General features: G+C 28.1%; 1 protein-coding gene and 1 long non-coding RNA gene across 2 annotated transcripts; one reads left to right on the top strand and one right to left on the bottom strand.

The window, feature by feature from the left end:
• The first annotated feature begins 6178 nt into the window (after positions 1-6178).
• Positions 6179-9608, top strand: LOC136075268 (uncharacterized). The gene is made up of 2 exons (XM_065787851.1): positions 6179-9117; positions 9426-9608. The coding sequence occupies exon 1, from the start codon at positions 6390-6392 to the stop codon at positions 7215-7217; it is 828 nt and encodes a 275-aa protein (XP_065643923.1). The 5' UTR covers positions 6179-6389; the 3' UTR covers positions 7218-9117; positions 9426-9608.
• Positions 9609-11948: 2340 nt separating this feature from the next.
• Positions 11949-16201, bottom strand: LOC136075267 (uncharacterized). The gene is made up of 3 exons (XR_010635786.1): positions 12547-16201; positions 12409-12477; positions 11949-12128 (listed from the first exon to the last, which is right to left on the bottom strand). It is a non-coding gene; the product is annotated as an uncharacterized LOC136075267 (long non-coding RNA).
• Positions 16202-23377: the final 7176 nt, after the last annotated feature.

Genomic DNA, 23377 nt, shown 5'->3' with positions numbered 1-23377 from the left:
TACGATGGAAATATTTTAAAAGATTTTCAAAAGTGTTTTAAAACTGTTACAAAAAGTGTTCTAATACTCCTGTAGGAATAAAAATGATTGAAGTCATCTGCAAAAAGAATAACAATTTTAAAATAATAACAGATGTCTGAAACTCATGCAAGCATAAGTTTTTTTATCATTTGGAAAATTTGCTCAAAAGTGTGTGTAACTTAGATCTACTGTGAACAACTTTGTATATATATAGAAGTCTGTCTGACTGTGAGTAAACAATTTGACTTGTCATCAAAATTTGACTTGATATGTTTGGTTTAAAGACGTAAATAGAAATGTAATTGTAAGTAGAAGTAACAAAATTTGTTAACACCTGTAGTTATTTTACTTATATATAAAAAAATTGCTTAAATATGTCTATATGCATATATAATTTCCATTGTCGATATGATAATATGTAACAGCGTTATATACATGTTATATACGTGTTGTATACGTGTTCTATACGTGTGAATCAATATATTTAAGTACAACTATAGTGTTTGAATATTTATTTATAGATTTAAATGATTAAATAGTAATTATCAAGTGGTTAATTTAATATAATGTATTTAAAGTTTCAACTGTTCACTTTTTCTTCAACATCACTACAAAAAAAATTGAGTTGAAAGTGGCTCAATTTTCTAATCACACCAAAGATCGCTGTGGTAGTCGGCTGCGGCGATGTGCGGCTGCGGCGATGTAAAAAAAGAAGTTTTTTTTGAGGTAGAAAAAGATAAGACAGTAAAGAGGGAAGTGAAGAGGATAAGAAGGTGGTAAAGAAGAGGGACATCTTTCTTGATTTTCATAATATATCTTGCGTGAAGCAAAGAACATTTGTAAAAAAAAAAACGATCAATCGTACCTGACGATCTCCCTCCTTTTTCTTCACAGTACGGACTATTTTACGGATATTTTACGGTACGGATATTTTTCCTGTAAAACGAGACTTTAAGACTCAAAATGCAAAAATAAAGTCAAAAAAAAAAAATTATCAAGAAATGTTGAAGAGTTGTAAGTAACTCTCATAGGCTTTTTTCTTGTTAGAATTAAGTTATTTTAAAGAAGTAATTAAAAAGTATTTAACATTAGTGTTTGAAGCATATTTTTCTTTATATCATTCATCTTATGTAATAAAAACATAAATCTTTTATGTCATAACTCTATAAACTTGTTTATAAATGTTAGGAAAAAAATTAACCAGTGAAACCTTTCTAAGTAATAAGTTATTCCAGTCTTTTTTGAAAAAATCTGATTTTGTAGTAGACGATTCCAAACTTTTCATCGATGACTTTCGTTTAGCATTTAACACGTTTCAAACAAATAAAAGTGCTGGTTTTGATGATGTTAGTGCAAAAGTGATGTGTGAAACCAGTCTTTGATATAATATAATCACCACTTTTCACAATCTTTAATTTTTTCTTAAAAAACTACCAATAAAAACATTTTTATGTATTAACTGCTTTATGTTAAACTCTTGAATATGTAAGAACTAATTTAATACTTATATAGCGCCGGATTGACCTTCTAGAAGGGGATTTGATGGTGAAAGCAGTATTTAATATAAAAGAATCACCACTTTTCGTTATCTTTATTTTTTTCTTGAAAAAATTTTTTCTTTGGTCTTTTTAAAAAACCCCTTTGGTCAACAGATACAACGACTTGTAAATACAACAGTCTTTGTAATTTCGCCTAATAAAAGTGAATAAAATAATAATAACTCAAAACATTTTATTTTCAGGTTAACCATTTTTTAAATTTAATTGTACTTGTTATTATTTCTTTAGTTATTTATGTGCTCTAAAAAGTCCTTATGACAGACGCTCATCGCATAGCATCACGGAGAGCATTTAACCGGGAAGTTTACGCTTTCTTCCTTATCGATGTTGTATGAATCGCCAGATTCATACAACATCGATATACATATATATAAGATACACATATATATTACATTCATAAGATACATAATATACATATACATAAGATATACATAAGATACATATATATAAGATACACATATATATTACACTCATAAGATATTATATATATATACTTAAGTATATATATATACTTAAGTATATATATATAAATACTTATATATATTAAGTATATATATATATATATATATATATATATATATATATATATATATATATATATATATATATATATATATATATATATATATATATATATATATATATATATATATATATATATATATATATATATATATATATATATATATACTTATATAAGCTCATAATCGAAAATATTTATTCAACAAAAAGAAATTTAAAAAAATTAATACCAGAAATAATAAAAATTCAAACTCAAAGAAGATTACTTTTTTTTTCCCCTTTCTCTCATTTAAGAAAAAGAACAAATTTAAATTATTATATTCTATAATAATTTAAATTTATTCTTTTTTTTAAATGATAAATAATAAATTGTTATTAAAATCTATAAATGCTGTAAATCTTTATAATTACTTTGTTATAATATAATTTACTATAATGTATATAAATAAAGACTTTAGACCTTTCCAGACAAATAAAACATGCATTAGTAGATAATTTTCAAATATAATATTTTTATAGATAGTTTTAAAAATAATTCTCTGCTTGTTCATTATTTAAAAGTAATAGTTTTAGTTTTTGTTTAAACTGTTCAAGAGTTGCAAGTGTTTTAATATCATTACTAATTATTTTATTCCATACATTAGGTCCTCTAATAGTTATTGAGTACTTGGTCGACTCATATATAGTTTTGGGTTGAAAAAAGTTGTTACTTGAATATTTAGTCATTTATTTGTGCTGAATGTTATTAAATAATGGTTTTAAGATGAATGGTATTGACAATACCATATATCTTAAAACCATTATTTAATAACATTCAATAACAATCAATATCCCAGTGAAAAATAAAACCGCGTCCCACATGGGTTCCGCGTGGGTTTCGTGTGGGATTGATGGGATTTACGTGGGACGGATTTTCCCATGTGGTATCCGTATGGAAATTTGTCACCTTAAACCCATGTGGGTAATCCCACATGGGTTACATGTGGGAACCATATGGTATTTACACACATGGGAAATCCCACGTGGGTTTCCTGTGGGATTTGCATGGGAATTAATTTGAAAGTTGGAAACTAAAAAAAAAACTTAAAAAAAACTAAAAAAAGAATTTTTAAATCGACATTGCATCGCGTTACGTTTATATTGTGTGAAAATAATTTATATTTATATAGAGAATGGCAAGCAAGTATGTAAGTACCACGAATAATGTTTATCTTTCTTTATAGAAATAAGATTAAGATTTGTGCAAATAGACGTATTATTAGGATAATATAATAGTTATTTGAATTTAGATTTTGAGTAAATTATTTGCAAACAATTAACTGATGCAAGTTGAAATGTTGTCAAAAACCAATCTTGCATGCATGGGACACTGCAGTGTCCCACAAAGAAATGCAGGTTTGAAAGTCAAAGAATTCCCAATTTTCTTTATTAAAAAAAGAAAAAAATAGGATGGAGATGGGTTTCTGTAACTTTTTTTATGCTCCAAAACTTTTAACTTTAGATATAATAAGGTCCTTAAGACTTAAGGCACTTACGAACTACATTGAGGAACAAAAACAGGATATTTACAGAAACTTCAATTTTTAATTTGGAGTACCACAGTGTTATTGGGAATAAAGCCTCTGGGTCCAGTTTTCAGAGTAATATGATCTAAAGTAATGTTTAAATAAAATAATATGCTTTAAAATGCATATAGTTATACATATAACTCCTGATAGTTAACTATATGTATAACTAGTTATACATATAATTTGTTATAAAAACTTATTTTTTAAGGTTATGCTTGAACAAATTAGTACCAATTAATTCAAATTCAAGATTTAGTTAAAGTTCAAGTTAAAGTTCTTATTTATTCATTTTTTTTTTATTAATTTTATATTTATTTGTTCAAATTTATCAGTTAGTACTATTTTTTACAACAGTAAGAATGTTTATCATTGTTGAATGTGATTTTATTAGTAACTCAATTTTATTTTCAACATATTTTGACACCCTTTATCTTTTAAATGATGACAGCTTTACTTTTCTATTGATGTTAAATTTATTACGTTTCAATAACTCAGATTGAATCTTAACTGAATTATTGTAAGCTTTGTAGGGGTTTGTTGTATATCAAATGGTGTTGTAAATAAAGTAAAAGTTATATATGTATGTATATATATATATATATATATATATATATATATATATATATATATATATATATATATATATATATATATATATGGATATATATATATATATATATATATATATATATATATATATATATATATATATATATATATATATATATATATATATATATATATATATATATATATGTATATATATGTATATACATTTATATATATATATATATATATATATATATATATATATATATATATATTTTTTTTAAATGAGAAATAATGCAAATTGATTACTTATTTTACCTAAATCATAGGGTCATCTATGCATAATGATGTTAGATGATGACCCGTTTATTGAACACCTTCACCCTTTATCAAACTCAGTCAATTTTTTGCCATATCCCATTGAAAATGTTGTCAGTTTTTGTTATCATATTATGATGGTATATCTGAATTGTTAATATAATATAAAAAAAATGCATATACCATCAATTTTTTTCTGGTTCAATTATACATTTATTCTCAACAGTACTAAAAGTAAAAAAAAAAAACATAAATTGTTCTTTAGATAAGCAAGCTAATTTCTGAATTTAGATTGTTTTTCCTATGATCCTCTACAGTTTTAAGCAACAAAAGTAAGAAGTTTTTAGACCACATTGTTGGTGTAAATACCTCTAATTTTATGTATAAAATTTTATGTATAACTAGTTATACATATAGTTAACTATCAGGAGTTATATGTATAACTGCATGCATTTTAAAGCATTTTATTTAATTTATATATTACTTTAGATCATATTACTTTGAATACTGGACCCAGAGACTTTATTCCCAATAACACTGTGGTACTCCAGATTAAAAATTGAAAAGTTTCTGTAATTATCCTGTTTTTGTTCCTCAATGTACTTTGTAGGTCCCTTAAGTTTTATGAACCTTATTATATATAAAGTTAAAAGTTTTGGAGCCTAAAAAAAGTTACAGAAACCTCCCTATCTTCCCCCTATTTTAATAATTTTTTTTAATAAAGAAAATTTGACTTTCAAACCAGCATTTCTTTGTGGAACACTGTAGTGTCCCGTGCATGCATGCTTGGTTTTTGACAACATTTGAACTTACATCAGTCAATTGTTTGCAGATAATATACTCAAGAACTATATTCAAATATCATATGAACATGTTAGAGAATGTTCATATGATATTTGAACATCACAAATTTAATAATATTGTTGTAATATGTTATATAAATAATACCATAATAGATTATGATTTGAAAATAAGATAGGATATGAAGGCAATGATCAAAGAATAAATTTACTTATAGAAATTTAGATGTTTGTTTATTAGTTTCAGAATATTATATTATGTGTAACCACGGCCTTCTATAATAACAGGCCTTGACATCGCGCAACAAAGTTGATAAACTGAAGGCCAATTCCTAATACTGTGTTTACATTTTCATCTTTTAACATTAGACGAAAGTTTGTGTTCACACTTTTTTAATAAATCTTTAAAATTTGATTGGTTTATAAATTAGATAGCGCAACTTCAAAACGATAACCTTGTAAGGTTCAAGGCGTTACATTGTAAGGTAATAATATTGTCAAACTAACGGTTGGCTTTTTTAATAATTAAAATGCCTTTAAAATGCTGTGTATCTCTTTGCAAGTCGAACTATCTCAACTACAACAAAAATATCAATTTATACAACTACAACTACAATATCAATTACAACTACAACAAAAATATCAATACTCAACTACAACAAAAATATCAATTTATAAATTCCCCAAGAATCTAGAGGAGAGAAAAAGATGTAGTGAAGCTATCCCAAGAACTGGTTTTATTGTCACAGACTATACAGCAGTATTTCAACTTCATTGGCCAAATGAAGCACCTTTTGAAAGCAAATATGGGAAGCAACGACCTTTAAACCCACCATTTTAAAAATATTCCGCCTAGTTGTTTAGCCACACCAGCAAGTAAAGTTAGAAAAACTGTAACTTCAAGCGGTTTTCGAAGCATTTTACCAGATGAGTTAAATGATTTTCTAAAAGAGGATGAACTTATATTTGATGATATTCAATCTTTGTTAAGTGATAATAACGATGTTATTGTTTTCCAGCTTAATAACAAAAGTTTACACATACAATCGAAAATGTACAAACTTGGTGTTCCATTATTTATTTTAGTAATTTTCAATGATTATTCACTTTTAGCTAACCATAATGGCACAATTTGTAATATTTCATCTTTAGCTGTAAACAAATTAAAGTTAATAAAAACAAAATCATCTTTATTTGAAGCAGTTAGATTTTTAAAAAATAAAGAAAGTTCGCTTCAGTCAAATATTCTATTCGAACACCTTAATGCTATGAGAAAAATTAATGTTGGTGAAGTTTTATATACTTCAGATATTATATGTAGAGCATATGAGTATTTTGTTATGCGACGAAGTTTATATGATTGTTTGTGTATTGACTACAAGTTACCAAGTATAAGGATTTTAACACGATTGACTTCAAAAATAAGCTCAATGGAGGACCTAAGTTTCATAAATAGTGTTTTTATGAATTTAAATACATTGAAAAGAACTTCCATACTACTAATTGATGAGGTCTATGTCAAAGCTTCATTACTTTACCAAAGAGGTGCTTTGTTTGGTCAAGCAGTAAACTACCCTGAAAAGTTAGCTAAAACAATTTTATCATTTATGATTAAATGTCTTTTTGGAGGTCCAGAATTTATATGTAGAGCTCAACCTGTTGCAAATTGTTCTTCTGAATTTCAGTTTGCTCAATGTCAACAAATTGTTGATACGATAAATAATATTGAAAATAGTAAGACACTGGTAATAATTACTGATGGTAACCGTGTAAATCAAAGATTTTTTGGAATGTTTAAAACAGTTGATAGTAAACCATGGTTAACAACATCAGGTATATATTTATTGTATGATTATGTGCATCTCTTAAAATCTATATGAAACAATTGGTTGACAGAAAAGACTGGCGAACTTCAATTTTTGAACAATAAAGAACTGGCTTTGGCTAAGTGGAGTGATTTAGAAACTTTATATAAAACTGAGTGCAATAGTCTTTTTAAACTCTCTAAACTTACAGCTAAATCAGTTTATCCAAAACCAATAGAGAGACAATCTGTAAATTTTTGCTTGTCTGTTTTTTGCGAAGAAACAGTAGCTACATTAAGAACGCATCCAGAGATTGAAAATAAAGCATTTGAAGGTACTGCTGTATTTATTGAAAAAATATATTTTTTTCGAATGTTGTTAATGTCAAAGCACCTGGTGCTGGCATTTGGTTTAGAAATGAATTATGCGGAGAAATCCACTCAGTTGGTGATCAACAGTTACAACTGTTAAGAGATATTGCTGAACTGTCAAATTTTATGAAACCTACAGGTAAGCGTGTAAAACAGCTTACGCTAGATACTAGCAATGCAATAGCGCATTCATGTTATGGCTTTATTGATCTCGTAGAAACTTTGTTGAGTAATGGAGCAAAGTATGTCTTATTAGGTTGGTTTTCAACAGATCCACTTGAAAAAGCTTTTTCTAAGCTTTGACAGGGATCTGGAGGTACTTACTTTATAAATGCTAAATCTGTAATTGAAAAAATTAATATTCAACATACTAAATTGATATTACAACTTGACATTCCTGTTGATGGTATCGATGGTCATACTTGTGACATATGTTTTAGAGATATTTCTACTGATGAAAAAGAACTTCTGGATAATATACATGATCTTGAAAGCTCAGTTAATAAATCTACATTAGTGGCTATAGTTTACATAGCTGGCTATGTGCAAAAAAGCGAAATAAAAATTTATGATGATTCTACCAATTATTATTATAAATATGGAAGTTATCTGTATAGCTTAAACAGAGGCGGACTTGAAATTCTTTCTGATACTCTAGTCTAATGGTTATTATTTTGCTTTTTTTTTTCAAGGTGCTACTGACCCTTTATGCAGAACATTTTGTGTTACTCAGTTTCAGTTCATTGCTGCTAAATATAAATTTAAAATCACAAAAAATCAATGCAGAGTATATTCTAATATTCTGCTAAAGAATTACTCTCTAATTACCACTCCCAAAATACTAAAGCTATCATAATTTATGTGAAAATTAGTTTTGTAATTTGTTATGCTATTTACTTGTTATGTTTTTTATTTTCTCATTAGCCTATATGTCTCAATATGTTTGGATTTGTAAATATTTACCCTGTTGAGATATATTGATAAAACTTTTTTTTTGCTTGAATTCAACTTTTTGATTTTTGGTTGGTGTTTTTTATTGTTGGTGATTTTTATTGTTACCATTTTTAGCAAGAAAAAATTAAAAATACAGTTATCTTTCTAATATATAGATATATACTTTGTTATAGTTCTGCTTGTTATTGATACTATTTAATATTACATAAATATTCTTAATGAAATTTGAAATACGAAAAATATGATTATCTTTTAACAATTTTTTGGTTTTCTTTTTATATTTCCGTCTTTACTAGAGATTATTATTAGAAAACATAGACTGCCATTACACCCTACCTAATATAAAAATATATCAATATAAGTAAAAGTGAAAGTTTAATCGGCCTTCAGTTTTTACGGCATTTTGCGCGATGTCAAGGCCTGTTATTATAGAAGGCCGTGTGTGTGACGAAAAAGTAAAGATACTTTTGCATTCAGTGGCTATTGCACATAAGGTTTATATCATTGAAAAAGTAGGTTTTTACATTTTTGTTTTTGTTTTTTTGTTTAACTACTTATCCTAATTGATCACTTTTTTTCAGGATTCTCCTCATGGGTTCAAGCTCATTACGCATAATATGTGTTCAATTACCCATAATACGTTAGTCATTGTAAGTAATAAATTAGAAAATAATTATTTGTGAAATATTGTAGTCACTAATGACTTCAACCTGGCTAATAATTAAAATTGCTCTCTTTCTCTCTCTCTCTCTCTCTCTCTTTGTCTCTCTCTGTCTCTCTCTGTCTCTCTCTGTCTCTCTCTCTCTCTCTCTCTCTCTCTCTCTCTCTCTCTCTCTCTCTCTCTCTCTCTCTCTCTCTATATATATATATATATATATATATATATATATATATATATATATATATATATATATATATATATATATTTATATTTATATATATATATTTTTTTTTTTAGAAAATGTTTGAAGAAAGTTAGAAGATACTAAAAACCTTGGTATTATGCAAGCCGAAGCGATTTAATTAACTCAATCGACAAAAAACGGCGTGTAAATCGCAAAAGAAAAAATAGTATTTTTAATATTCATTTTGGATGTATTAATTAATAGCATTTATTTTAAAATAAATTCATTTTGCAACACGTTTTTTAATTTTATAAAATTTCGTTATAATAGTTTAAGGTAAATCCCACAGGTTATAAGTGGAAAACATCACATGTAAAAGATCAAAAATGCTACACATTTTGAATACCAAATGGGATAAAGTAGCAAATACCAGATTAAGTTAAGCCTCTCTGAAAGCTTTGATGATTAATTTTAAATAACTATTCAAGTAATTTTTAAATTAAAAGAATTTTAAAAATTATCATAGAAGCATTCGGACTTTCATTTGTCTAGTATTGACTACTTTTATACCATTTGGATTAAAATATGTGTCATTTAAGATCTATAACATGTAGTATTTTCCGCCTATATCCCATGTAGGATTTACCGCATAAAACCCATGTGGGATTTACCATATGAAACCCACATGGGACAAAATAATAATCCCCATATGGGTTACATATGGTAAAAACCCACGCGTATCCCATATGGGATTTACCATATGGAATCCATGTGGGATTTACCATATGAAACCCACATGGGACAAAATAATAATCCCCACATGGGTTACATATGGAAAAAATCCACGCGTATCCCATGTGCGCTTTTTCACTGGGATAACATTCAATAACAATCTAGAAATATTAAATTTGTACCAAATAAATATATATCATTCTCTAATTTTTATGTATAAATCTAATAATAATACAATAGTATTGTTTAACAACGGTCTTGAATGTGAGAGGTGGTGTGCATTTGATAATAATTTGATTTTAAAAAATAGATACGGAAAAAATAAGGAAATTTTTCACACATTGGCATATTTTAATTCGAAGAGGTTTAAAGAGATAAACAACAGACATATAACAGACATACAACAGATAAACATCTCATCTGCATTTAATTTGCTGCACAAACTTAATTTTCACGCCAATTCAAAATGCAATCTATACTTAACATATCGTACACCCAGATAAAGGGTGTCACAAGTCAAAAAGTGTCAAACTGAGAAAATCAGGGTTGAAGTTTTTGGTGTGAGAATTATGTAGACAAACCGGTACATTTCATAAAATTTCAACTTTTAAGTATCATGTTTGTAGAACAAACTCTTATTTAATGAAAAAACACTAAACACGGGCACTTAGAACTATCAGACATGTGGCAGTCTTATTCCACTATGTCATTACAATCGTCAGAGTTAGAGTGCCGTATGTCAAAATCTGGCACTGTAGCTTTAGCAATTTTCTGTAATAATCATTGCTACAGTACTACAACTAGAGCGCGATATTTCAAAATTTTAACCTACTTTTCAAAAAAACATACCTAGTATTAAGAAATAATTCTTGATATTTGCTTTATGACACATTTCTCCATGTATGTATCCATAAAAATCTTACTGTACACCAAAGAAATTTTTTTATATATAAGCAGCTGGCTAACAGTGACAAGGGACAGAGAGCAGTGGCACAAAATTTGGGTGGCCTACGTTCAGCAGTGGAAGGATACAGGCTGACTAAACAATCAACCATTTAAACTTTTGTCCTTTGCGACGGCATCAGCAGTTTCACCCAACCTTAGGTTATCAAAAAAATAGTGATACTGCTCTGGAATCAAACCTGTCTTGCATAAAGACACAAGGTCTTTTTTTTTGTCACTGGTTATAGGGTGGGTGATTCCTTTAGGATAAGCCTTCTTGTTATCTAATATATCCTACCTGCCTAATGACGTGGATATTTTTACAATAACTTTTTTCCACGCACTCTCATCTTTAAACGATGTTTTATAGTGGAACTCGCCCCCAGTGAAAAAGCGCACATGGGATACGCGTGGATTTTTTCCATATGTAACCCATGTGGGGATTATTATTTTGTCCCATGTGGGTTTCATATGGTAAATCCCACATGGATTCCATATGGTAAATCCCATATGGGATACGCGTGGGTTTTTACCATATGTAACCCATATGGGGATTATTATTTTGTCCCATGTGGGTTTCATATGGCAAATCCCACATGGGTTTTATGAGGTAAATCCTACATGGGATATAGGTGGAAAATACTACATGTTATAGATCTTAAATGCCACATATTTTAATCCAAATGGTATAAAAGTAGTCATTACTAGACAAATGAAAGTCCGAATGCTTCTATGATAATTTTTAAAATTCTTTTAATTTAAAAATTACTTAAATAGTAATTTAAAATTAATCATCGAAGCTTTCAGAGAGGCCTAACTTAATCTGGTATTTGGTACTTTATCCCATTTGGTATTCAAAATGTGTAGCATTTTTGATCTTTGACATGTGATGTTTTCCACCTATAACCTATGTGGGATTTACCTTAAACTATTATGACGAAATTTTATAAAATTAAAAAACGTGTTGCAAAATGAATTTATTTTAAAATAAATGCTATTAATCAATACATCCAAACTGAATATTAAAAATATTTTTTCTTTTGCGATTTACACGCCGTTTTTTGTCGATTGAATTAATTAAATCGCTTCGGCTTGCATAATACCAAGGTTTTTAGTATCTTCTAACTTTCTTCAAACATTTTCTAAAAAAAAAAATATAAATACAAATATATATATAAACATAAATATATATATATATATATATATATATATATATATAAAAATATATATATATATATAAATATATATATATATACATATATAAAGAGAGAGAGAAAGAGAGAGAGAGAGAGAAAGAGAGAGAGAGAGAGAGCAATTTTAATAAGGAACCTTATAAGTCGAGCAATTTTAATTGTTAGCCAGGTTGAAGTCATTAATGACTACAATAATTCACAAATAATTATTTCCTAATTTATTACTTACAATGACTAACGTATTATGGGTGATTGAACACATATTATGCGTAATGACCTTGAACCCATGAGGAGAATCCTAAAAAAAAGTGATCAATTAGGATAAGTAGTTAAACAAAAAAACAAAAACAAAAATGTGAAAACCTACTTTTTCAATGATGTAGACGTTGGGTGCAATAGCCACTGGATGCAAAAGTATCTTTACTTTTTCGTCACACATACACGGCCTTCTATAATAACAGGCTTTGACATCGCGCAAAATGCTGTAAAAACTGAAGGCCGAATAAACTTTTACTTTTACTTATTGATATATTTTTATATTAGGTAGGGTGTAATAATAATCTCTAGTAAAGACGGAAATATAAAAAGAAAACCAAAAAATTGTTAAAAGATAATCATATTTTTCGTATTTCAAATTTCATTAAGAATATTTATGTAATATTAAATAGTATCAATAACAAGCAGAACCATATCAAAGTATATATCTATATATTAGAAAGATAACTGTATTTTTAATTTTTTTTGCTAAAAATGGTAACAATAAAAATCACCAACAATAAAAAACACCAACAAAAGTTGATTCAAGCAAAAAAAAAGCTTTATCAATATATCTCAACAGGGTAAATATTTACAAATCCAAACATATTGAGAGACATATAGGCTAATGAGAAAATAAAAAACATTACAAGTAAATAGCATAATAAATTACAAAACTAATTTTCACATAAATTATGATAGCTTTAGTATTTTGGGAGTCATAATTAGTGAGTAATTCTTTAGCAGAATATTAAAATATACTCTGCATTATTTTTTTGTGATTTTAAATTTATATTTAGCAGCAATGAACTGAAACCGAGTAACACAAAGTGTTCTGCATTAAGGGTCAGAAGCACCTTGAAAAAAAAAAGCAAAATATTGACCATTAGAAAAGAGTATCAGAAGGAATTTCAAGTCTGCCTCTGTTTAGGCTATACAGATAACTTCCATATTAATAATAATAATTGGTAGAATTATCATAAATTTTTATTTCGCTTTTTTGCACATAGCCAGCTATGTAAACTATAGCCACTAATGTAGATTTACTAACTGAGCTTTCAAGATCATGTATATTAACCAGAATTTCTTTTTCATCAGTAGAAATATCTCTAAAACATATGTCACAAGTATGACCATTGATACCATCAACAAGAATGTCAAGTTGTAATATCAATTAGTATGTTGAATATTAATTTTTTCAATTACAGATTTAGCGTTTATAAGGTAAGTACCTCCAGATCCCTGTCGAAGCTTAGGAAAAGCTTTTTCAAGTGGATCTGTTGAAAACCAACTAAATAAGACATACTTTGCTCCATTACTCAACAAAGTTTCTACGAGATCAATAAAGCCATAACATGAATGGGCTATTGCATTGCTAGTATCTAGCATAAGCTGTTTTACACGCTTACCTGTAGGTTTCATAAAATTTGACAGTTCAGCAATATCTCATAGCAGTTGTAACTGTTGATCACCAACTGAGTGGATTTCTCCGCATAATTCATTTCTAAACCGAATGCCAGCACCAGGTGCTTTGACATTAACAACATTCGAAAAAAAAAATTTTTTTTCAATAAATACAGCAGTACCTTCAAATGCTTTATTTTCAATCTCTGGATGCGTTCTTAATGCAGCTACTGTTTCTTCGCAAAAAACAGACAAACAAAACTTTACAGTATGTCTTTCTATTGGTTTTGGATAAACTGATTTAGCTGTAAGTTTAGAGAGTTTAAAAAGACTATTGCACTCAGTTTTATATAATGTTTCTAAATCACTCCACTTAGCCAAAGCCAGTTCTTTATTGTTTAAAAATTGAAGTTCGTCAGTCTTTTCTGTCAACCAATTGTTTCGTATAGATTTTAAGAGATGCACATAATCATATAATAAATATATACCTGATGTTGATAACCATGGTTGGTTTACTATCAACTGTTTTAAACATTCCAAAAAATCTTTGATTTACACGGTTACCATCAGTAATTATTACTATTTTCATTATTATTTATCGTATCAACAATTTGTTGACATTGAGCAAACTGAAATTCAGAGGAAAAACTTGAAACAGGTTGAGCTCTACATATAAATTCTGGACCTCCAAAAAGACATTTAATCATAAATGATAAAATTGTTTTAGCTAACTTTTCAGGGTAGTTTATTGCTTGACCAAACAGAGCACCTCTTTGGTAAAGTAATGAAGCTTTGACATAGACCTAATCAATTAGTAGTATGGAAGTTCTTTTCAATGGATTTAAATTCATAAAAATACTATTTATGAAACTTAGGTCCTCCATTGAGCTTATTTTTGAAGTCAATCGTGTTAAAATCCTTATACTTGGTAACTTGTAGTCAATACACAAACAATCATATAAACTTCGTCGCATAACAAAATACTCATATGCTCTACATATAATATCTGAAGTATATAAAACTTCACCAACATTAATTTTTCTCATAGCATTAAGGTGTTCGAATAGAATATTTGACTGAAGCGAACTTTCTTTATTTTTTAAAAATCTAACTGCTTCAAATAAAGATGATTTTGTTTTTATTAACTTTAATTTGTTTACAGCTAAAGATGAAATATTACAAGTTGTGCCATTATGGTTAGCTACAAATGAATAATCATTGAAAATTACTAAAATAAATAATGGAACACCAAGTTTGTACATTTTTGATTGTATTTGTAAACTTTTTTTATTAAGCTGGAAAACAATAACATCGTTATTATCACTTAACAAAGATTGAATATCGTCAAATATAAGTTCATCCTCTTTTAGAAAATCATTTAACTTATCTGGTAAAATGCTTCGAAAACCGCTTGAAGTTACAGTTTTTCTAACTTTACTTGCTGGTGTGGCTAAACAACTAGGCAGAATATTTTTAAAAACAGATGGTGGGTTTAAAGGTCATTGCTTCCCATATTTGCTTTCAAAAGGTGCTTCATTTGGCCAATGCAGTTGACATACTGCTGTATAGTCTGTAACAATAAAACCAGTTCTTGGGATAGCTTCACTACATCTTTTTCTCTCCTCTAGATTCTTTGGGAATTTATAAATTGATATTTTTGTTGTAGTTGAGTATTGATATTTTTGTTGTAGTTGCAATTGATATTGTAGTTGTAGTTGTATAAATTGATATTTTTGTTGTAGTTGAAATAGTTCGACTTGCAAAGAGATACACAGCATTTTAAAGGCATTTTTAAGGCATTTTAATTATTAAAAAAACTTATCATTAGTTTGACAATATTATTACCTTACAATGTTAACGCCTTGAACCTTACAACATTATCGTCTTGAAGTTGCGCTATCTAATTTATAAACCAATCAAATTTTAAAGATTTATTAAACAAGCGTGAACACAAACTTTTGTCTAATGTTAAAAGATGAAAATGCAAACACAGTATTAGGAATTGGCCTTCAGTTTAACAACTTTGTTGTGTAATGTCAAGGCCTGTTATTATAGAAGGCCGCGGTCACACATAATATAATATTCTGAAACTAATAAACAAACATCTAAATCTCTACAAGTAAATTTATTCTTTGATCATTACCTTCATATCCTATCTTATTTTCATATCATAATCTATTATGGTATTATTTAAATAACATATCACAACAATATTATTAAATTTGTGATGTTCAAATATCATATGAACATTCTCTAACATGTTCATATGATATTTGAATATAGTTCTTGAGTATATTATCTGTAAACAATTGACTGATGCAAGTTCAAATGTTTTCAAAAACCAAGCATGCATGCATGGGACACTGCAGTGTCCCACAAAGAAATGCTGGTTTGAAAGTCAAATTTTCTTTATTAAAAAAAAATATTAAAATAGGGGGGAGATAAGGAGGTTTCTGTAACTTTTTTTAGGCTCCAAAACTTTTAACTTTATATATAATAAGGTTCATAAAACTTAAGGGACTTACAAAGTACATTGAGGAACAAAAATAGGAATTTACATAAACTTTTCAATTTTTAATCTGGAGTACCACAGTGTAATTGGGAAAAAAGTCTCTGGGTCCAGTATTCAAAGTAATACGATCTAAAGTAATATATAAATTAAATTAAATGCTTTAAAATGCATGCAGTTATACATATAACTCCTGATAGTTAACTATAAGTATAACTAGTTATACATAAAATTTATTATATAAACTTATTTTTTAAGGTTATGCTTGAACAAATTAGTACCAATTAATTTAAATTCAAGATTTAGTTCAAGTTCAAGTTCTTATTTGTTCATTGTTTTTTCACTATTTTATATTTATTTGTTCAAATTTGTTAACTAGTACTAATTCTTACTACAGTAAGAATATTTATCATTGTTGAACATGATTTTATTAGTAACTTAATTTTAATTTCAACATATTTTGACAACACCCTTTACATTTTAAATGATGACAGCTTTACTTTTCTATTGATGTTAAATTTATTACGTTTCAATAACTCAGATTGAATTTTAACTGAATTATTGTAAGCTTTGTAAGGGTTTGTTGTATATCAAATGGCGTTGTAAATAAAGTAAAAATAATATATATATATATATATATATATATATATATGCATATATATATATATATATATATATATATATATATATATATATATATATATATATTATTTAGACTATGGGATCATCCATAAATAATGCCAGTAGATAGAGGGGCAGTGTGAGTTTAACAATAATTGACAATGGGGAGGGGATGCTGAGACCAAAATAATGTCAATTAAAAAATGGAATTAAAAGAAAAAGTAAAATATTTTATTTAAAAAAAAATTAAAACAATTTATGCTAGCTATGTAATTAATTTATATTAGCTAGCTATGAGCAGGTTTTAGAGGTATTTACACCAACAATGTGGTCTATAAAATTCTTGCTTTTGTTGCTTAAAACTGTAGAGGATCATAGGAAAAACAATTTAAATTCAGAAATTAGCTTGCTTATCTGAAAGAACAATTTATGTTTTTTTTTTTACTTTTAGTACTGTTGAGAATAAATGTATAATTGAACCAGAAAAAAATTGATGGTATATGCATTTTTTATATTATATTAACAATTCAGATATACCATCATAATATGATAGCAAAAAATGACATCATTTTTAATGGGAGATGGCAAAAAAATTGACTGAGTTTGATAGGGTGAAGGGTGAAGGTGTTCAATAAACCGGGTCATCATCTGACATCATTATGCATAGATGACCCTATGATTTAGGTAAAATAAGTTATCAATTTGCCATATTTCTCTTTAGAAAGTGTAAGAAAAAAGCACTGTTATGCTGAGAACCTACCTATTGAGCAAGCTTTGACCACCTATTTTATAAATTTGAGAGACAGAAGTGGAAGTGCAAAGCACAAAAGAACTAATAACAAAGCTCTAAATTGATTTTAACTTTGTAGACTAACATTAATATAGTATTTAGAAATAATAAATGAAGTTTACATGATTTTTATAATTTGTATTTATTTCCATTAATTATCGTTGTCAGTCTCTATTTTATAAAATGAATTAAAAAACTATTTATTTATAATATAATAATAATACATAAATACTAGTTTCCTAATCATCACAATGTTAATGGTATTCGTTTTAAAGTGAAATTTTGTATCAATTTTATTGTTTTTATGTTTTATTTATATATATATATATATATATATATATATATATATATATATATATATATATATATATATATATATATATATATATATATATATATAAATTAGTAAAAAACACTTATCTAACTTTTATCTTCGACTTGAAGTTTCACCATTGCTGGTGAAACTTCAAGTCGAAGAGAAAAGCTGGTGCTGGATCATCAGGAAGAGTTCCTGGTGATCCAGCAATGGATCACTCCACAATGGATCACACTGAGCACTCTTCCTGATGATCCAGCAATGGTGAAACTTCAAGTCGAAGATAAAAGTTAGATAAGTGTTTTTTACTAATTTATTATTGCTCTGTTCTTTAAGAACATTGAGCACTCTATTTGTAAAATACACTAACATAATTTACATATATATATATATATATATATATATATATATATATATATATATATATATATATATATATATATATATATATATATATATATATATATATATATATATATATACATATATATATATATATATATATATATATATACATATATATATATATATATATATATATATATATATATATATATATATATATATATATATATTATTTTTACTTTATTTACAACACCATTTGATATACAACCCCTACGAAGCTTACAATAATTCAGTTAAGATTCAATCTGAGTTATTGAAACGTAATAAATTTAACATCAATAGAAAAGTAAAGCTGTCATCATTTAAAATATAAAGGGTGTTGTCAAAATATGTTGAAAATAAAATTGAGTTACTAATAAAATCACGTTCAACAATGATAAACATTCTTACTGTAGTAAAAAATAGTACTAACTGATAAATTTGAACAAATAAATATAAAATTAACAAAAAAAAAATGAATAAATAAGAACTTTAACTTGAACTTTAAGTAAATCTTGAATTTGAATTAATTGGTACTAATTTGTTCAAGCATAGCCTTAAAAAATAAGTTTTTATAACAAATTATATGTATAACTAGTTATACATATAGTTAACTATCAGGAGTTATATGTATAACTATATGCATTTTAAAGCATATTATTTTATTTAAACATCACTTTAGATCATATTACTTTGAAAACTGGACCCTGAGACTTTATTCTCAATAACACTGTGGTACTCCAGATTAAAAATTAAAAAGTTTCTGTAAATATCCTGTTTTTGTTCGTCAACGTAGTTCGTAAGTCCCTTAAGTCTTAAGGACCTTATTATATCTAAAGTTAAAAGTTTTGGAGCATAAAAAAAGTTACAGAAACCCATCTCCATCCTATTTTTTTCTTTTTTTAATAAAGAAAATTGGAAATTCTTCGACTTTCAAAATTGCATTTTTTTGTGGGACACTGCAGTGTCCCATGCATGCAAGATTGGTTTTTGACAACATTTCAACTTGCATCAGTTGTTTGCAAATAATTTACTCAAGATAAATATTCAAATAACTATTATATTATCCTAATAATAAGTCTATTTGCACAAATCTTAATCTTATTTCTATAAAGAAAGATAAACATTATTCGTGATACTTATATACTTGCTTGCCATTCTCTATATTAATACAAAATATTTTCACACAATGTAAACGTAACGCAATGCTATGTCGATTTAAAAAATTTTTTTTTAGTTTTTTTAAAAAATTTTTTTTTTAGCTTTCAAATTAATTCCCATGCAAATCCAACAGGAAACCCACGTGGGATTTCCCATGTGTGTAAATACCATATGGTTCCCACACGTAACCCATGTGGGATTACCCACATGAGTTTAAGGTGACAAATTTCCATACGGATACCACATGGGAAAAACCGTCCCACGTAAATCCCATCAATCCCACACGGAACCCACGTGTAACCCATGTGGGACGCGGTTTTATTTTTCACTGGGCCAGGACTTAAGATTTCGAATTTTCTAGATATCTGCCCATAAGACCTTTTCTTTTTCATTATTAATATTAAAATTTGTGCCTATCTGCTGGCACAGGTCCTTGATGTCCATTATAGCGCTTGTGGATTTGGAGAAGGCAGGACGGCTTGTAGGTCATAGCATACAGCTATTATAGACCCATCTTTGGATCTCTGCACGTCCCTTTCCTTCTCCAGTCTACAAAAATCTTTGTGTTCATCATGCTTGTCATATTGCTGTTGCAAGATAGTTTTATCTCCAGCCTGTCTATATGACTCACACAATGAACACTGATCTTTTTTTGGGACTAAAAAACCCGATATTGAATTCATTATTGAATATTGTTAAATACATGTAGAATGTCCCACATTCTTTTTTTTTGCCTTTATAATCTCCCAGGTACATGCGATACATAGATGCGATTGTGAGGCTACCATCAATATATTGCCTGCTGGATTGCTTTTGAATATAATGTGATTCGATTTTTGGGAAAGAGAGGATGTGACTCCGAATACAATTTTTTATGTCATCAGACACTGCTGTATGATTGGAGTGACATCCTCTCTTATCCATCTTCAAAGCTCCAGAAGAAAATTTTGTGATTGAGCTTATAATTGTCCCCTCTATTTGAGTTATGTACTTTATATTTGTACATTGGGAACACTTTCTCCATATGTCGGTTAATAAAAAACCCTTTGGAAACTTATATTTTCGACATGCAAAAACTCCTTCAAAATTTTTAGTCTCTCGTCCATGTTCAGGTTGTTGCTGCAAGCCAACCTGCAGCGTGTATCACAGCCTTCCTTGAGACATCGGGCAGGCTTTATCTTCCCAGTCGTCGCTTCATATTGTTCGCCAGCAAACATTTTTGATCTACGTATATTGTCTCTGGCTTTTGGAGTCTTACTCTGGTTGGTCCTGAAAGAAATTTATAATAAAACCTTAGTTAAAAAAAAATTAAAACACTTTTTTTTTTTTGTAAAAATATGTCACTATGTAATATTATGTACCAGAGTTTGTAGATGGCTCAGCATTAGCACCTTGGATTGAGGCCCCTGCTTCAATTTCCAATGGTTCACCCTCAAGTTCAGGAACAATCTGTAACCATAGATAAATCATTAACATCCAAAAATATTTTTTTTGATAAAATATTTAAAAGTAGTTGATAAACGCATGACAAAATAATACATAGTTCAATCTCATGCAAATTGGAAAGATCCCACTGCATAGACAGCCTGTTCTTCAACACCCTCCATAATCTGAAAACAAAATCTATGCAATAACATCGAGGGAAATAAAATAAAATATTGAAAAGCACACGAGAGCAAACTATACATACTTCATTCTCTTCCAAATTGGAAGTCTCCACTACATGGACTCCTTGTTCCCCAACGCTCTCCACATCCTGCGAACAAAATTATGCATGAATATCGAAACATATTTATTCAACAATTATTGATAAATACATGAGAATAAATATTACATGCTTGGTTTTCTTGCAAATTGGAAGTCTCCAGCACGCAGACAGCCTGTTCTTCAATGCCCTCCATAATCTGTAAACATTGAATAATGAATTTTTACTCAAATAGTACTTTGTTGAATGGATATTTGATCTGATTTAATGGATATAATATCAGTGATTTCTGAATCCTTGATCTTTTATAAATACGTATTTACCATCAAAATGAAGATACATCTTTCTGGCATAACGTAGAATAATTAAACGACACCTCGTCGACTTTTAGCTATATGAAAAGAAAAACTAAAAGTGGGCTTACGTTTTTCTGACTATCTAATGCCATTTTTAGCATTTGAACAGCACGACTATTCCCAATAAACATTTTAATTGTTGTCTTTACGAAGTCTTTAATAACAATAAAACTAATATAAACTAAAACTTAATAAACTAATACGTTAAACTATGATCTTAGATAAAAATAGAAAATTACCTAATTTTTTTATAAACTAACACAATCACTTTAAGAATACACTGAGGCATATTCGTTTAGACGCATCAATTTTTTTCTCTCTATCTTAATTTTTTTCTATGTATTGTCAACTGATATGCATGCAAGTTATTATCAAAATAATTGTTGTGTTGTGGGCTAATAAAAATCACAAAATGATTTTTTCTATGTGTCTTTAATAACATGAGAGTATGTTTAATATACAAAAGCACATTTTTTAATTGGAATATATCTATAGACGCAATCAGGTTAATAACGGTAATTATTGATTTTTAATCACTTTTACATAAATAAATTGATAAATTTTAGTGTAATTTGATCTTTTGCTCTGCCAGTATCATTTTTATTGCATTTTACGAAATGCCTAAACAAAAGTATTTGACAGGTGCTGAAAAAATACAAATTTATTTATATCGTGGCTCAGAAATCTCACCAGCACTTTCTATACGAAAAATAGCAAGAAAAATTGGAAGATCTGACCATGTTGTACGAAACTACATTGCAAAAGGTGACAATTACGGTGTAAAAAAAGCAACAAACGGCAACAAAGTATTAACAAATCGGCAAATTAATCGAATTCGCTTCGAAGCAACCAAAAATAAATTGAATGCAACACAAATAAAGGATAAATTATTATTGCCTGTCACCAATAAACATGTTGCACATATTCTACGTACAACACCAAACGTAAAGTGGAAGAAACCACAGAAAAAACCAATATTAAAAAAACACCATAAAATTGCTAGATTACAGTTTGCTAAAAACCGTATGCATTGGACTCATGAGTGGCAAAACGTAATATTTTCAGATGAAAAAAAGTTCAATTTAGATGGTCCAGACTCTTACAGTTGTTATTGGCATGATCTAGGAGGAATAAATGACCCACAAACAAAACGAAATTATGGAGGAGGAAGTTTAATGGTTTGGGGTGGATTTTCTTATTCAGGAAAATTGACTCTGTGTTGTGGTTTACCTAAAATGAACTCGATAAAGTATACAGAAATGTTAGATGATGTTCTCATAACTTATATGGATGAAAATATGGACGATAATGCCATATTTCAGCAAGATAGTGCTGCAATTCACACATCTAGGCATTCTATGAAATGGTTTAGAGACCACAACATCCCGGTTCTCGAATGGCCAGCTTGTAGCCCGGACTTAAATCCAATTGAGAACATGCGGGGAATGCAATCAAGAAAAGTTTATGACGCTAAAGCAGCCGGACACCAATTTAAAACTGATACTGAGTTAAAGTGTAAAATCCTTGAAGCATGGTCCGAGTTGGATCAAACTACACTTCAACGACTAGTGGAGTCAATGAAAGGCAGAATTTTTGAGGTGATCCAGTGTAATGGAGAACATACGCATTACTAATTTCCATCTTTTAATGTCAAAAATATGACTGCGTCTATAGATATACTCCAATTAAAAAATGTA

This window comes from Hydra vulgaris, chromosome 01 (assembly GCF_038396675.1).
Source record: "Hydra vulgaris chromosome 01, alternate assembly HydraT2T_AEP".
Classification (NCBI taxonomy): Eukaryota; Metazoa; Cnidaria; class Hydrozoa; order Anthoathecata; family Hydridae; genus Hydra; species Hydra vulgaris.
This window is presented reverse-complemented; position numbering and strand designations above follow the sequence as displayed.